Source organism: Sprattus sprattus (genome assembly GCF_963457725.1).
Source record: "Sprattus sprattus genome assembly, chromosome: 1".
Lineage (NCBI taxonomy): Eukaryota > Metazoa > Chordata > Actinopteri > Clupeiformes > Clupeidae > Sprattus > Sprattus sprattus.
In genome coordinates, this window is record NC_137920.1 from 14,379,358 (window position 1) to 14,397,057 (window position 17,700).

Below are 17,700 nucleotides of genomic sequence, written 5' to 3' on the forward strand. Positions count from 1 at the left end.
TGCAAGTGTGGAGTGAGGAGAGGTGAGTGAGGAAAGGGAAGAGAGGAGAAACACCTGACTAACTGGGTGGAGCTCCTTTGGGAGACGGACCGCACACAGACATATTGACCGGTGTGTGGGGGGGGGGGGGGGGGGGGGGGGGGGGGGTGTAATGTATTTTGGTTTTCTGCTACTCAAACAGAGGACACCCCTTTTGAAGATCTTAAAAAAAAAACACACAGACCCAATGTACAAATCTGTCCGATGAGAAGTCTGTATATCTTCTTTTATTGTGAAGTTTTTAAAAACAAGCAGTAAAAAGTAAAAAACCAAGCGTACAATATATATATATATTTATATAACAGCATGACTTCTTGGAACTCAACAGGAAAGAGGAAAAAAATTATATAAACTAACCAAAAAAAAAAAAAAAAAAAAACTGAAAGATCAAAGTCCGCTTGTGAGTAGAAGGGAGGGAATCAAGACTGCAGGACAGATGGGCTTCTCTTACGTACCATCACACACACACACACACACACACACACACACACACACACACACACACACACAAACACACCCACATCCAATCAACTTACAGAACCTCTTGTGCATGCAACAGTATGTGCACACAGCCCATTAACAAACAGGAGCTCTTTCGCATGCAACATTACATACATACATACATACCCACACACACACACACACACACACACACACACACAAAGTTTACACTAACAGCGTACACTACCGTTTTGTCATATAACAATGTGTACATCCACACACACCAACCTGTGTCAAATCAGTCAGTTACACGCGACGGTGTGTGTGCCCGAACACATGCACACCACTGTTTCAGACTAAGTATGTACTCGCTAGGAAACAAAAAAAAGACAAAAAACTAAATTAAAAAAAATCAACGCACACTCCGTTCACGCACGATTCAGTGTACACAACTTCCTTCCAACCCCACTGGCTCTCAGCCACACACACACACACACACACACAAACACACACAGTTACTCGGAGGAGGAAAACATAACCGGGACAATAAGAAGTACTTCAACACTAGGAATGTTCCAACTCAAAACTAGAGATTTCATTTCTTTTAAAAACAAAAATAAAAACCACTAAAAAGCATAAGAAAACGAAAGAAACAAAAAAGAAGAAACATTTTGTACAAAGGAGTAGAATTTGATCTATGCAGTAGCAGAATCAGAATGTGGGTGTGTCCTAACCAGGTCGTTAAAGGTTGTTAATTAAAACATGAAGATGGAGATTTAACAGCAGTCCAAAGGAGAGCAGGGAACAGTTATAATTACAACAGCAAGGAGGAGGAGGATTGGTTGATTTCCAGGAAGTTCTTGGAGTTCAGTTACTGAGGGGGCGGAGTAAGCCAGTGATGCAGAATTTCCAGAACAGCTCTAGCATAGGATGGTTACGGCTGAAGAGGATTCCAGAACGTTCTAGAATGGGACTGGGAGAGCCGTTAACCGGCAATGCAGATTTTTTTTTATAATTTTTTTTTTTATCATTTCCAGACAGTTCCCTTTTTGAAGTGATTCCAACGATTTTTTTTTTGATCAAGGACTCAACCCCCCCACCCCTCCCCTCCCCCAGAGAAAGAAGCGTTTTAAGAAAAAAAAAAAAGATTTCGCTGTCTTTTTACAGTTCTCACATTACTGATGGGTGGGATAAGAGTGAAGAGGGGTTTGTTAATACAAATTAAAAAAAAGGCAAAAACAACAATGTGAGGAGTTTTCTTTCCCTCGGACATCAGAGAAGTTAAACTAAAAACACAACACAAGAGAGAGAGAGAGAGAAAAATATGTTGCTTGGCTCCAGGTTCTGGGCTGAGAGTAGGGACTAGTGCAGGGTCCGGGTGGGGCAGGGGGGTGGAGAAGAGGATGGATCACTTGAGGGAGGGGGGGGGATGGCGATCACTGAGGGGGGGGGGGTCGAAGAGGGGATCCAGATACTGAGGGTCAGCCTCACTGCGCCTGGAGAGGAGAGAGAAACACTTTATTCACTCTGAGCAGCAGAACACTGGAGAGTCAAGTGTGCGTGCACTTTGTCATGTTTGCGTGTGTTTGTCTGTATACCGGTTGTCCTTGTTGTGGTGTCTGCTGGCTGTATTTAGTGGGTGTGTGTGTGTACACACACCTGTTGTGGTGTCTGCGTGTGTGTGCGCATTTGGGTGTGTGTGTGTGTGTGTGTGTGTGTGTGTGTATTTGGGTGTGTGTGTGTGTATTTGGGTGTGTGTGTACCTGTTGTCCTTGTTGTGGCGCGGCGGGTTGGCTCTGGCCGGGCTGGCCGTAGTAGGCGGCCTGCTGTCTGTAGTACTCGGCCCAGGCGGCACTGTAGTCAGTCTGACCCGCGGCTCCTGTGGCTGCTGGGGCCGCTGCTGCCTGTGCCGCCTGGGCTGCAGGAGCCACCGGAGTACCTGCCTGAGCTGGAGGAGGGAGGAGGAGGAGGAGGAAGAGAGAGAGAGGAGGAGGAGGGAGGAGGAAGGAGAAGGGAAGGAGAGAGGAGGAGGAAGAAGGAGAAGCACGAGGAGGGAGAGAGGAGGAGTGAGAAGGAGGAGGGAGGAGAAAAGGAGGGAGAGAGAGGAGGAGGGAGAAGGAGGAGGAGAGGGAGAGAGAGGAGGAGAAGGGAAGGAGAGGAGGGAGGAGAGATTATTTTTCCATTCAAAACACATCCTGTATGTAAGTGCTTCCTTTAACCATCTTCGACAGACACTCCCACAGACACACAAACACACCCGGTTCCGTACCCATCTTCTTGTAGTACTCCTCCCAGGCCTTGGTGTAGTCGGGCTGGCCACCGGCCGCCTGGGCCTGCTGGTTCTGCTCTGTGGGGGCGGGGGCGGCGGCTGGGGCGCCCGGGTTCTGACCCGGCATGCCGCCCCCCTGTGGCTGCTGGTAGTACTGCGCGTAGTAGGCAGCCCAGGCTGCACTGTGGTCAGCTGCTGCTTTGCCTAGGGGGGAGAGGGGGGGGGTTAGAGAAGTTAGCGAAGGGAACAAGATAAAAATGACGACAGAGTGAAGGTTGTTGAGGTCAATCAGTATCTGTTCAATTTTGTTATTGTAGATCGACATGTTTTAGGTATATAATCTGTGCATGCTCATCCCAATGCTGGCACACAAACAAGTCAAGTGTGTGTTTGTGTGTAATTCCTCTGTGTGTGTGTATATTCTTCCACTGTGTGTACTTCCACTGTGTGTGTGTGTGTGCTCACACACTTCCTCTGTCTGTCTGTCTGTCTGTCTGTGTGTGTGTGTGTGTGTGTGTGTGTGTGTGTGTGTGTGTGTGTGTGTGTGTGTATACTTCCTGTGTGTACGTGTGTGTGTATACTTACTGGGATCATGAGGGGCGGGAGGCTGCCATGGCTGGTATTGGTTACCCCACCCTTGAGGGGCGTACTGGGGACCACCTGGAGGCCCTCCACTGGAGAGAAGAACAAGGTTCAATTATTCTGTTCATTTCACCACACACAACTACATTACCACACACACACACACACAACTACATTACCACACACACACAACTACATTTTTACACACGTCACGTCATTTTCACACAAACACACACACACACACACACACACACACACATCACTACATTCTCACAAACAGTCCACTATAACAGTTTGTTATTGACCAGTGGAACTGGTACACGGCCCCTTACCAATTCATTGATGCATTTTTCTTTAAATGTATCTATTTTAAACAGTTGTTAACCAGCACTTCAAACAGCGCCCGTGTGTGTGTGTGTGTGTGTGTGTGTGTGTGTGTGAGAGTGTGTATACTTACTGTGGGGGTCCTCCTGGAGGGCCTGGCTGGTATGGGTTAGGGTTGTAGGGGCCCATTGGACCAGCGGGGCCTGGACCACCAGGACCAGGACCGACAGGACACAGAGGACCCTGTCAGGAACAGAACCATGAAATCACATTAGGACACCAGGAACCACATCAGAATTCTTCACAGCTCTCTTACTACATCTTTCCATCTGTTCACCAACTATCTTTCCATCCCTCATTCACTCCATCCATCCCTCTTTCCCTCCCCCCCTCACCTAGATGAACTGCTTGGCCGGGTCTCCCTCCCCATCCACCCCCCTTCACTCTGTCTGTACCTCCATCCCTTATTTACTGTCCGTTTGTCTCTCCCTCCCTCCATCCATCCCTTATTTACTGTCCGTTTGACTCTCCCTCCCTCCATCCATCCCTTATTTACTGTCCGTTTGTCTCTCCCTCCCCCCATCCATCCCTTATTTACTGTCCGTTTGTCTCTCCCTCCCTCCATCCATCCCTTATTTACTGTCAGTTTGTCTCTCCCTCCCTCCCTCCCTCCATCCATCCCTTATTTACTGTCCGTTTGTCTCTCCCCTCCATCCATCCCTTATTTACTGTCAGTTTGTCTCTCCCTCCCTCCCTCCCTCCATCCATCCCTTATTTACTGTCCGTTTGTCTCTCCCTCCCTCCATCCATCCATCCCTTATTTACTGTCCGTTTGTCTGTCTCTCCCTCCCTCCCTCCCTCCCTCCCTCCCTTATTTACTGTCTGTTTGTTTGTCTCTCCCTCCCTCCATCCATCCATCCATCCCTTATTTACTGTTTGTGTCTGTCTGTCCATTCCCCATTCACTCGGTCATTCATTTTGTCTCTCCCACTCACCTCGATCTTATCCTCGATGAGCTGCTTGGCGTGGTCGATCTGCTGTGGCGACCCGCGGATGACGAACAGCTTGAAGTTGGGGTCTCCGTTGGGTGGCGGCTGGCGGGAGATCTCCACGAAGGCGCCCGTCTGCTGGTTGATGGCCTTCACGTTCTCTCCGCCGCGGCCAATCACCAGGCCGCACTTGTGGGCGGGGATGGAGAAGGTCATCTCTCCGCCGGGGGGGCCTCCCCAGCCGCCGGGCCCGCGTCCTCGCCCGCGGCCGCCACCAGGGGGCATACCGGTGCCGGGAGGGCCAGGAGGTCCGTCAAAGCCCCTGCTGTCTCCCGGCTGTTTGAAAAACAACCAAAAAGAGCTTGAGTATTACGATCATGATTTATGATACTCTATAACACTTTTATTTTAATGTAATTCAATTAATTAAAAAAAAATCGATTAAAACAGTAATGTCAGACAGTGGATAATTTTGTTCTGACTGCACACAAAAATCTGTTTTCTTAAACCCCCCTCGGCCTTTACCCCTCCTCGCAGAACTCTGTATTGCCGCTTAAATGTAATTAAATTCATTTAAAAAAAATTATGTCAGACAGTGGTTCATTATTAGCCTGGATACCAGCCCAAACCCCGACCACAAAATGTTTTGTCAGGGAGATTTGGTCTGGCTCTGGGTTAATTGGGAGAGAGTTTCATCGGTAGGATCAAACCGGACCAATCAAATTGGCAGGGCGGGCTTTATACGTTGATGGACAGATACCGACGCTTGAGTTGAATTAACCGGTAGATTCGAACTCCGACCAAGATGGGCGCGTCTCGGGTGCTTAGTGGGGAATATTTTATGTGAATTAAGCTATCTACACGACTTTTTAATGTCTACATTGACTCGGTTAGTTGTGCATGTGCAACACGACTGTTACAGAGTATTGTTTGTCTTAACTAAAGTTCTCTAGACCATTATTGTTATAGCATTGCTAACGTGTACACAAAAAACCCATCGAAATAAACTGTAGCTTGTAGCCTTAATGCTAATTAATTAACGTGAGCAGGCATATCTCAGACATTGACAGCGCATTCATTTTGAAAGAGGAACAGAGAAACGCGATTAAGGCATTTGTCATTGAAAAGATGTTTTTGCCGTCCTTCCTAGGGATCAGGTAAAAGTTTAATCTATCAGATGGTAATAGGCTACTACGTTGCTCTGATTGGTTCTAGGTATCCAATTCAGCGAATAGGCATTTTCTTTCCTGGTTCGTTGAAACACGCCCCATAATCACAGCCCAAAGGTCCGGTATCAGACTCATATTCTGACTAGAATCATGAGTATGACATCGTCAGGCTAGTTCATTATGTTCTGACTTAACAAAAATCTACTTTTTTAACACTGAATTCTTTATATTATTACAGTATTTCTAAACCCGCCCCCTCCCTGGTCCTTACCCCTCCTCCCTCCTCGCGGGCGCGGATGCTGTTCAGCAGGTCGGTGATGATGCTGGCGGCGTGCTCACAGCGGTCAGGGGGACCCATGATGTGGGCGATCTTATCAGGACCACTGCCATCGTCTGGAGAGAGAACATCGTGGGAGAGAACAGAGAGGGAGAGGGAGAGAAAGAGAGAGAGCAGAAGAAAGAGAGGTGGAGAGAGAGAGAATAGGAGAGAGAGAGAGAGAGAGGGAGAGAGCGAGAAAGAGGGACAGAACAGAAGAAAGAGGGGGGAGAGAAAGAAGCAGAGGGAAAGACAGAAGAATGGAGAAAAACAAACTTGCATTATTTTTCTCTCCAGTTCAAAAAAAGATATTAATAAAAACTAAACATTTAAAAAAAAAAAAACGACTAACCCTATATGAAAACAACAAACTAGTCAATGTGCCCTGAAGTAAACTATGCCAATGTGACACCTGTGGTCGGTCGTCTTACCTGGTTTAAACTGGATCCTGACCCCAGCGTCATTCTGGATCTTCTTGATCATTTCACCGCTTCGGCCAATCACAACTCCCACAGAGTGGCGTGGAACTGGAATCTGTCCAATCACATCAAAGCACACAGTCAACTTCCCCTTGCAGACGGCCACATTTTCTTACAGCAGTATTAACTTCCGACACACACACACACACACACACACAGAAGAAAGATTTTCCCAGGGAGGTAACGCACAGTACCAGTCAAAAGTTTGGACACACAGTTTTTTCTTTACTTTTATTATTTTCTACATGGTAGATCACACTGTTTTAGAACATCATTCCATATGTGTTCTTTCGTAGTTTAAATGTTTTCAGTATTAATCTACAATGTAGAAAATAATAAAAGTAAAGAAAACATTTCTCGTTAAAATTAAAGGTGTAAATTAAGTGTGTAAATTAAAATTAAGAAAAAACTTAAAAATTAAGTGTGTAAATTAAAAGGTGTGTCCAAAACTTTTGACTGGTACTGTATTACCCCTTGTTTTCAATGTTTTCAGTATTAATCTACAATGTAGAAAATAATAAAAGTAAAGAAAACATTCCTCGTTAAAATTAAAGGTGTCAAACTTTTGACTGGTACTGTGTGGCAGAGGACTCGAGTCGTGCACAGCAGCGATGCGTCTAACATGAGGGGACAGAGAGACTGGTCCTGTATTAACTCCAGGGGCCAGAGGCAGAGGACTCGAGTCGTGCACAGCAGCGATGCGTCTAACATGAGGGGACAGAGAGACTGGTCCTGTATTAACTCCAGGGGCCAGAGGCAGAGGACTCGAGTCGTGCACAGCAGCGATGCGTCTAACATGAGGGGACAGAGAGTCCTGTTCTTACCTCCACGCCCCCGCCCATACGAGAGCCACCGCCGCCGCCACCGCCGAACTCGCCGCGGTTCTCAAAGCCGGGGTGATCCCTCTCCCTCAGGATCTCCTGCACCATCTCACGAGCTTGCTGCACGGGGGGAGGGTTAGGGAAACGGATTTAGCGCGCACATACACACACTGACTTGACCAATTCAATTCCATTTGATTTATATAGCGCCATAATAATACAACTGTCTCTAGGCGCTTTACAGAGCCCAAACCCCTGAACAAATATCATCTCATCATCTTGGAAGGGGGGGAGATGGCTAATTATTAAATAATAGCACAATGACTAATTATAAAATAATAGCACAATGACTGAAGGTAGATCAAAACCACACAGCCACTTGGGGACAAACGACTGGAGTTTATCGGCTGCAACTGCTGTGGTACCTGCACTTTGTAGGGGTCGCCGATGATGCGCAGCGGCTTGTCCATGTTGGGCCCCTGAGAAGCGTCTTGGATCAGGATCATCTTCACACCTGCACGCTCCTGACAACACACACACATCGAGGGGAACATGTCAGATACAGAGTGTGCGAGTCCTCTCACACACATACACACACACGAGGGACACGTCAGATAGAGAGTGTGCAAGTCCTTTCTCTCTCACACACACACACACACACACACGTCAGATAGAGTGTGCAAGTCCTCTCACACAAACACGAGGGATACCTCAGATAGAAAGTGTGCGAGTCCTTTCACACACACTTGCTGCTGTTTGATGGTCACACACAGCATGCTTTAAAGTGTGCGAGTCCACACACAGACCAGCTGTTTGACAGTCACTCCCACACATGCACTGCAGCTGTTTTGATGGCCTCCCTTGCCAATGTTGAGGACAGCTTTGCCAGGACACACACACACACACACACACACACACGCACGCAGCTGTTTTGATGGCCTCCCTTGCCAATGTTGGACAGCTTTGCCAGAAGACATATCCACACACACACCTGTAGCTGTTTGATGGTTTCTCCTCCCTTGCCAATGTTGAGGACAACTTTGCCAGAAGACATATCCATATCCACACACACACACACATGCACGCACACAAACACACACACCTGCAGTTGTTTGATGGTCTCTCCTCCCTTGCCGATGATGAGGCCGGCTTTGCCCGCAGGGATGATCATCTCCTGCATGTGACCCTGTCCTCCCGGTCCACCTTGACCTCCTCCTCCCTGTCCTCCTCCTTGTCCTCCGTTCTCATGGAAGGAAGAGGGCGGGGTGCCGCGGCCCCGAGACACGATCTCGTCCAATAGCATCTTAGCTTTCCTGCACACAGACACGGAGGAGGGGCAACAAGAGGAAGAGAGACATACGTATAGAATCAGAAGGGTCAAAAGGTCACACCTGGATAAGAGAGCAACGTTTGCAAATAGGGTTCCCACACCCAGCGTCAAGGGTCAATCATGACTGCATGTACTTTAGAATCACTGCCTTATGTCATGACAACCCCACACACACACACACACACACACACACGTCTCACATAAGACACTAAAACTACATTATCTTAAGCAGCGATTCCCAAAGTGTGCTTCGTGAAGGTACTGCAGGTGGGCCGCGAAAGGTCACTTACAATAAATAAACTTTTTTAATTTTCAATTTTGAAATTACTATTAAATATTTATGACTTAAATTACATGCTATTCTTCATTTATTTATCGGACCTATTTTTGATCCATGACTCGTCTTGTATCTCGTCATTTGCGGGAAATCTTAGTTGACAGAATAGGCTACCACCATTGGTGTGGAAAAACATCAAATGGAGTGTTTGGTGGCCTTAGGTGGCAAAAGCTGGAGAATCAACCTCAACAAGCAAGTCATCAGAAAATGAATCCCTGAAAACAAAAAGAAGGACTCATTGAAAGTACTCAAGTGAGTACCTATCGCTGGGATTTACAAGTGTGGGACCAGAAGACAATCCCTAGATACAAAACGCACGTCTTTTTCTCAGTTTAAGTATTTTTTGAACAATTCTATCGGCAAATGAGTTATGTGAAACATTAATTGATTAAGCACAAACAAGATTAACAAACCGAAATAATAAAAACAATAAAGCTTTCGCTCGAAACGGCTGCTCTTGTTTGACTGTCCTTATTCAACAAAAGGCGTTGCCAAACAAAACAATGTCAAATGGGGCGCCCTCAAGTTCATATATGTGAGCTCCGGAGAAAATGGTACATAAAGCATACATTTTTAAATTGGTTAAATTATTAAGGTAATTTAATCATCCCTAGATTATGTGTTGATCAGAGTTGTGATTTAAGGTTTGGTTTTTCAGATTTGAAATTGGGCAGCGGCATTCTTGAGTTTGGGAACCGCTGATCTAAATGGCTCATCGCTGGTCAAAGAACATTTTGCACCAATCATTTTTCTTAATTCTTTGGAAACTACACCTGCCAATCATCCATGTCATATATCCAGGCCTTGGGAGCTAAGATGGGAAAGTGCACTAACTTTTCCATGTTCTCCACGACCATGGGAGGCCTGGGCATACTTGAGGTGTGAACCAGAAGGAAACAAAAGAGCAAAATTAAAATGCTACATGGGACCACACACACACACTGTGGCTAGACGGGGTCGGTTTCAGACTCACACGGCACCCAACTGCAGCTAATTTTGTGCGTGCATGTGTGTACTTACTGTGTAGGCCTCAGACTCTCACAGCACCTAACTCTGCATCTCATTTTGTGTGTTTGTTCGCGTCCTGTGTATGTGTGTCTACATGGGAGCACACACACACTGGCTAGACGTGTAGGTCTCAGACTCACAAGGCACCACACACACTCTGGCTAGACGGCTTGGCCTCAGACACACACGGCACCTAACTCTGCAGCTCATTTGTGCATCCTGTCATTTCCAAACAACAAGAAACACACAAGTCAGGAGACTGGGCGCGTGTGCCCGTTCTGTGTGTGCGTACTTTGTGTGTCGGTGTGAGTGCACTTACTGTGTGTGCGTGCATACTGTTTGTATGCGCATACTGCTGACTGAGAGTTTGTGTGTGTGTACTTACTGAGTGTGTGCACATACTTACTGTGTGTGTGTGTGTGTGTGTGTGCGTGCGTGCGTGCGTGCGTGCGTGCGTGCGTGCGTGCGTGCGTCGAGTACTGTGTGCGTGTGTCCGCAACTCGCGGTTCGTAGGACTGGATGTGCACAGCATACTTACTGTGTGTGTACTGCGTGCGTACTGCGTGCGTGTGTGTGTGCGCGTGTCAGCAACTCGCTCACTGGATGTGAGTGTAGAAAGTGTGCGCATGTGTGTTTGAATGAATGAATGAATGAGAGTGTGTGTGTGTGTGTGTGTGTGTGTGTGTCAGACTTACAGAATACACTCAGGAGATCCAGTGATGGAGACGCAGCGGTCGGGGAGACCTCCGCTGTCTGGGGCGATCTGAACCTTGCAGCCGGAATCCTGCTGGATCTTATTGATCTGTTCTCCTCCTCGACCAATGACTGTACAGCAACAGCAAAGCACACGGCCAATCAGAACACAACATCTGGCTCAATTGTGAATTCAAAAGCTAACAAGAGTCCCAAGCGAAGGAGTGTGTGTGTGTGTGTGAGTGAGTGAGAGAACACTTGGGCCAAATTCACAAAGGGTGTTGAAGGCTAATAAAGTGACCAGAAATATGCAGGCTAAACACAGCTTGTCCAGGCACAGCCAAACAGCAATGATTATCGCATCTCACAAGCAATGACCCCAACCCGTTTTGCTGACTTACTTGGCAAGTGACCCCTCAGCGGTTAAGTGATCTAGATGTCACGATTGGTTAACCAATGAAATAAGATCACCTGCTGCAGGTTCATCATTCTATTGGCTGAGTCTGACCTGTAGCCGACCTTACGACCGGACCTGTAGCTGACCTGACGACCTCTCTCTCTCTACTCACTACGCCAGTACAGTTTAAAGCCTAGACTTCTGTTGAGACGTTTGCAACACGTCCAAAACGGGGTCAAAATGTCACTTAACTCTTAGAGTAGATATAGTTAAATATTGTCTGTAAATATTCTGAATCGGTGGCAACAATCTTCTTCCATCTCCAATTGAGCAGACTCGAGTGGCAATGCAATGTGCCCAGTTTGCCCACTTGCCTGGAAAACTGCCTCAGACACTGGTTAAACAAGCCCCTGTGGACATTAACTTCTTCATGATCACTGAATCATAGGACACTCAATGTGGTCGCTAAACTTCATGATCACTGAATCATAGGACACTCAATGTGGTCGCTAAACTTCATGATCACTGAATCATAGGACACTCAATGTGGACGTCTAAACTTCTTGATCACTGAATCATAGGACATTCAATGTGGACGTCTTAACTTCATGATCACTGAATCATAGGACACTCAATGTGGTCGCTAAACTTAATGATCACTGAATCATAGGACACTCAATGTGGAAGTCTTAACTTAATGATCCCTGAATCATAAGACATTTAAACACCTCCAGCATAATTTACCTCTAATTTAGTGACCTGATCATGCGATTAGCCAAGACATGTCTAAGAGGGGAGGGGCGACCCTTCGTTAATTTGGTCCGTGTCCACGTTGGAGTGTGGCGTGTGTACTTACTCAGTCCAACCATTCCGTCAGGCACTTTGTAGTCCTCTGATACTTGTGAGGGTCGAGAAACGTTGCTGGAGACACAGATTGGCAGGGCATGGTAGAAAGAATGAACAAGACGAACAGAAAGAAAGAGAGAAGAGTATTAGTCATATCCTTGTAAGCCTGTCCACACACAAACAGTCCTTGTCTGACTGACACCAGACAGTGCACAGGAGGGTGCGAGCAACTCTGTGTGTGTGTGTGTGTGTGTGTGTGTGTGTGTGTGTGTGTGTGTGTGTGTGTGTGTGTGTGTGTGTGTGTGTGTGTGGGTGTGAGAGAGTGACTTACCTCTGCTGGGACAGGGCTGCCAACTGTGCACTGATGGCTGCGGTGGGAGGAGGGGGGAGGGTTGAGAGAGAGGTCAGTAACACACTGTGTACGGGTCAAGACTTAAAGATCCCATTTATTATGATGGCATTAATATGAATTGATAATTTAATAAATCACAGTATATTCTTATATATAGTATATATAAGACAGTATATTCCATTGATTATACATCCGTTTCATGCATTGCAGTGATAGTGTGTGTGTATGTGTGTGTGTGTGTGTGTGTGTGTGTGTGTGTGTGAGAAAGTGTGCGTGTATGTAAGTGCGTGTGTGTAAGTGAATGTGTGTATAAGCATGCATGTGTGTGTGTGTGTGTGTGTGTGTGTGTGTAAGTGCGTGCGTAAGAGCGTGCGTGTGTGTGTAAGTACATGTGTGTAAGCGTGCGCAAGTAGAAGAGTGTGTGTGTGTGTGTCAGAAAGTGTGCGTGTGTGTGTAAGTGCGTGTGTGTATAAGAGCGTGTGTGTGTAAGAGCGTGTGCGTGTAAGTGTGTATGTGTGTAAGTGCGTGTGTGTAAGTGAATGTGTGTATAAGCATGCATGTGTGTGTGTGTGTGTGTGTGTGTGTAAGTGCGTGCGTGCGTAAGAGCGTGCGTGTGTGTGTAAGTACATGTGTGTAAGCGTGCGCAAGTAGGAGTGTGTGTGTGTGTGTTTTTGTGTGTGTATGTAAATGCGTGTAAGTTAGTGTGTAAGTAGAAGAGTGTGTGTGTATGTATGTAAATGCGTGTAAGTGCGTGTGTAAGAAGAAGAGTGTGTGTGTGTGTGTGTGTGTGTGTGTAAATGAGAGTGCGTGTGTAAGTAGAAGAGTGTGTCCATACGTGCTTGTGAGGCCCACTCGCAGAGGGCACTAGCATCTCTGTCGCTCTGGCTCTGGGTGGCCATCTTCTTACTCTCTGGCTGATCTGGGGGAGGTGAACACGGAACACTAAACTGTTATTATTTGTATCAGTGTGTGATAGCTTTCAAGTTAGTGTAAGTGCGTGATTCTCAGTCTGCCGGCATGCGGGTGTGTGTGTGTGCGCGCGAGCGCACACCACATATGACCTTGCCTGTTGATAAGTGCGAGTGTTGGTAGAAGTGATCAGCCCCGTCACTATCTGTACCTGCGTCTTCCAGAGAGCGCTTCTGCGCAGCAAACGGGTAGCTCTCGCCTCCTCCATTGTTATTCATCGGGGGGCCGGCATCTCCACCAATCTTGGCTGCAATCTGGAGAGAAAGAGCAAAGTGTTCCATGAACTCCTCATTTACCCAGACAGCCCCCACCCTTCAAACAGCTTAATACCCTCAAATGCTCAACACACACACACACACACACACACACACACACACACACAAACACACAAAACGGAGGCGGGAGAGGGGGGGTTGGCTCCGGTTCAGGCTTTGGACTCTAAAGCGCCTTGAGACCATTTCAATTATTATTAAAATAATACAAAATAGTGATTATTGTTATTATTAAAATACTCAATTACAATTATGTGGCTCATGACCATCATTGACTTAATCTGTCAAAGCCAGCAGGAAAACTTTTACGCGCTAGGGTCAGGCTGCACTCCATAGCCTATTATGTCTGATCCGGAGCCCCTACAAGCCGGGTTAGCGAGAAAAAGAGCTTTGATTTCAGGTCGATGAGCGTTGCACGAGACTGAACTTCGTGACGAGCATTGCGAGGAGGACTTAACAGCCGTTTTACCCTGCAAGCTAGCAGCGGCCACACTTGAGAAACTGAAACGAGATCGTTCGCCGCCACAACAACACCGGTCGCAAAGATGAAGAAACTGACCCAATGACCCTGATCATGGAGTTACAATACATGCCCCGGTGTTTTAAAATCCAAAGATTTTAATTTAAATTACATATATGATAGTATGATGTGTTAATACTAATATTGAAGATTATATCCAGCCATCTAAATAACACCCGTCTATAAGGCAAACTTAACTTGCCATAACAGTACGACCACCGAATGTGCTTGTTTGGCTAACATAGCTGCTAAGGTAACAAATCATGGCTTCCTTGATTAGATTATCCATTCGCTTGAACACGTTCAACAGCATTAACTACTTCAGGTGTTGGTAGTAAAAAGCCAAAACAAATCCTATCTAGTTTACTTAGCGGACCCTGGGTTACTCAAAAGAAACGTTACCGTTAGCCATGCGTTAAGATTAGCCACAAAGCTAGTTAGCAACACATCATGGAGCCCAAACTAGGCCACGGACTTTGGGACGGACTGCAGTCAAAGCGTCTAGATTGCTGGGTTGAAACGCATGTCAAATATAACCTAAAATGCTACACAAGGTGCTTACATCAGGACATGCGGAGTTAGGTATTTTTGCCCCGTGCTCCCGAAGGTGCTAAATACATATGGCATGGCCACGCATATTAGCTCGCCGCTTAGCAGACGAGGTAGCTCGTAGCTAGCTATACCGCGCGGCTAGCCGGAACAATGCTTGCAGAAACAGCTGCAAGCTAATGGTTTTATCACGCATATGACGTTGCATGGCCAAAATAACCTTCAGTCGGTCCGAATGGAATGCATAGAGGAAACAGCTACAATTCACCCTCTAGTTCATGATTTTACAACAAACTCAGTAGATCGGAACCGACCAACACTGTGCCGGTCCCATTGATTCAAGCTAACATACGACCTCGTCGGTTAGCCAACAAGGGTCCATTCACACGAGCTCAATCAAAACCTGGTGCTTTCCACCGCGGGACTTTCCATACCTGCCGGGCTCGCTGAACCGCGTCCGCAAAGGCATCTTTCTTGAGTCCACCCGCTCCTAGGGCTGCACCGGCACCCGGTTGCGGCACCGCGTTGTACTCCGACATGCTGTGGTATTCGGGGGGCTAATCGTGTAGGGGTAAAACAGGAGGCTTAGGCCGGGTCGAGGTGCGCAGAAGCGGGAAGACGAGCAGAGGTTTGCGGGGGAGATAAGAGGAAATTACGACAGCGGCGGATAGGCGGGTTGTATTATAACACAGGGCCAACAGGAGTTTACCTCGTTCCAATTTGTTGAAGCAACCAATCAGACAGCTCAAGAATGCACAGCTGCGCCAATCAACTGAATGTGATTTGTTACAGACAAGGTGATTAGATTAACCAATGGCTGTGCGAGAGGCGGTATTTTCATGGGTAATTCAACCAACAGCATTGTTCGTTTGTTGGCGCTGCTTAAAATGCCAATCAGATCTTGAATGCTTTACAAATTCACCAAGGCCATCGGCTGGCTATTTTGATCGACGTGTGTTTCGTCCAGTAAGAATCTCTACGGGAACAGTAAACTCGTCTGACAGTGACCTGCGAACTAACCTTGCAGGAGAAGCTTGTTCGATTTCCCTGAATTTCCCCCCTAAAGTTACTTGAGTTCACATAGTGAACATTTTAATCTCGTGTCAAATAACATGTGTTGTCACGAGTAGTAGTGGAACCCGTGATAGTTTAGCCATTTTAGGTAAAGACAGAGGACTTAAATACATTACATCTTCAACTGCCTCCCCCATACGGCCAAAGTTAGGAACAACACTATTTTCCCGCCATTATGTGGACTTCGTTGGCTCTCAAAGATCACAGAATTGATGTTATTTTTTATTTTATGTCTCCAAAATAATGTTACATACGTATTCTCTGCATATCATTAAGCATGCATTCGTGCACAACGCATACAGTGTAGTCTACTTCAAAAGAGTCAAAACACAAAGTCTAAATTCATCAATATAATCAATCCTCCAAAACCATATATTTTGTATCAAGTAAGATCAGGTGATATCATGGCGTACAACAACAGAATTAAGCAACATCATGTCCAAAAAAATACTGTAATTGAGCATTATTTGTCCAAACAAATATAAATTATACAGCAACAATGCATTGAATGGAAACGATCATCTTTGTATTTGTGTGTTTGACAGATTCATTTGGTCTCCTCCTCCATGGCCTCCATATGCAGCATTCCCTTCCTCCAAGTCCAGAATCCAGAGTATAGAATCTAGAATCCAGAATCCAGAATCTAGAATCCAGAGTCCAGAATCCAGAGTGAATCCCTTTGGACACAACACCATTTAGGCTCTGTCTTCCATGCCAACATGAGTCAGATTAGTTACCATAGTTAGGCTGCAGCAGCACAGACTCAGGCCGGGCCAGTTGGAGGTGTCAGTCTACACACCATGAGAAGCCTCATGTACGTCACACACGTCATGCAGACACCCAGAGCATCTTGGAGTGAAATCTATAACCGTCTTCAAGCTGCCCAAGCACGCACACACACACACACACACACACACACACACGCACGCACGCTCAAATGCACATACAAACGCACACACTCGCACACAAATTCGCACGCATACACGCACGCACGCACGCACACACACACACACACACACACACGCTCAAATGCACAAACATACGCTCGCACACAAACATATGCACGCACACTTGCAATGCACATACATACACGCACACACAGTATCCACACAACACAGGGAGTCTGGCTGTGCACTGCTGTGTTATGTACCCCTGGCGATTATATTACATATTCTGATCTTGGACCAGTATCTGTGCTGAGTTTGTGTTCTGTTTCCATGGTGATTCGGTTGCATGTACTGATCTGGGACCAGTATCTGTGCTGAGTTTGTGTTCTGTTTCCATGGTGATTCGGTTGCATGTACTGATCTGGGACCAGTGTCTTTGCTGAGTTTGTCTGGTTCCAGTAGTACGATTGTCTACACTTAGATAGTATAGAGGGTCTGTTCCTAGACCTGCACTCTGTTGTTGTTTATAAATATGTAAATGCAAGATTCTGGCATGCTGTTGCGTCTTTTCACACACCTTTTCACAAACCTCGAACATCAGTAATCTCAGCGACATGCCCAACACACACACGCCACATCTCATCCCAATACACAAGTCATATGCATTAAGTTACTGTCAAAATGAGGCTTCTAATGTGACACACACACACACAGATACACACACACACACACACATGCATGCACACACACACACACTCTCTCACACTCACACACACACATATATAAACGCACACGGAGTTAAACACACATTTCCTCTTTACCTATTCAGTGATTTTGAATATCAGCCCCCTGTTGACCATAAAACAAAAAACAAATAAATTAATAAAGAAATGAAAAAACAAACATACGAAGATTGTCTGTGTTTTGCCGGTGATTCAGAGACTATAGCAGAGAGTAACAACACATTTGTGGACGATCCATATGGCAGGTTTGTTGGACGTACATCTAGCACCCTTATATTGCATTTTGGGCTAACA

General features: G+C 46.3%; 2 protein-coding genes across 10 annotated transcripts in view; both read right to left on the minus strand.

Moving 5' to 3' along the window:
* Window positions 1–296: 296 nt before the first annotated feature.
* Window positions 297–15,278, minus strand: khsrp (KH-type splicing regulatory protein). 7 transcript variants are annotated; one of them, XM_080834645.1, is made up of 18 exons: window positions 15,137–15,278; window positions 13,513–13,615; window positions 13,228–13,311; window positions 12,372–12,408; window positions 12,051–12,115; window positions 10,800–10,929; window positions 9,931–9,969; window positions 8,532–8,742; window positions 7,855–7,953; window positions 7,433–7,549; window positions 6,561–6,663; window positions 6,085–6,206; window positions 4,651–4,980; window positions 3,789–3,898; window positions 3,335–3,423; window positions 2,738–2,953; window positions 2,244–2,428; window positions 297–1,976 (listed from the first exon to the last, which is right to left on the minus strand). In XM_080834645.1, the coding sequence occupies exons 1-18, from the start codon at window positions 15,239–15,241 to the stop codon at window positions 1,968–1,970; spliced, it is 2,154 nt and encodes a 717-aa protein (XP_080690771.1). In that variant the 5' UTR covers window positions 15,242–15,278; the 3' UTR covers window positions 297–1,967. The 7 variants fall into 7 exon arrangements, with proteins under 7 accessions (XP_080690771.1, XP_080690769.1, XP_080690768.1 ...); XM_080834643.1 differs by having other exon boundaries at window positions 2,750–2,953; window positions 13,459–13,615; XM_080834642.1 differs by having other exon boundaries at window positions 13,459–13,615.
* An 839-nt stretch (window positions 15,279–16,117) lies between these two features.
* The window catches only part of slc25a23a (solute carrier family 25 member 23a), an 18,598-nt gene continuing 17,015 nt past the window's right edge, over window positions 16,118–17,700 (minus strand). For 2 of the 3 annotated variants that reach the window (XM_080850942.1, XM_080850944.1), the window contains exons 11-12: window positions 17,485–17,511; window positions 16,118–16,419 (exon numbers count right to left, since the gene is read on the minus strand). In XM_080850942.1, coding sequence (XP_080707068.1) covers window positions 17,485–17,511 — 27 coding nt within the window. In that variant the 3' untranslated portion in view covers window positions 16,118–16,419. Of the gene's footprint in view, window positions 16,454–17,484; window positions 17,512–17,700 lie in introns of all 3 variants that reach the window. The other variant, XM_080850943.1, reaches the window with a different exon arrangement.

Coding starts and splice junctions, on each gene's coding strand:
- khsrp (XM_080834642.1), bottom strand. CDS start 15,241: ATGTCGGAGTACAACGCGGTGCCGCAACCGGGTGCCGGTGCAGCCCTA. Junction 8,743..9,930: donor GTCGTGGAGAACATGGAAAA/GTTAGTGCACTT, acceptor GTCTGTGTGCAG/GAAAGCTAAGATGCTATTGG. Junction 4,981..6,084: donor CCCGCGAGGAGGGAGGAGGG/GTAAGGACCAGG, acceptor TTTTTCAAACAG/CCGGGAGACAGCAGGGGCTT.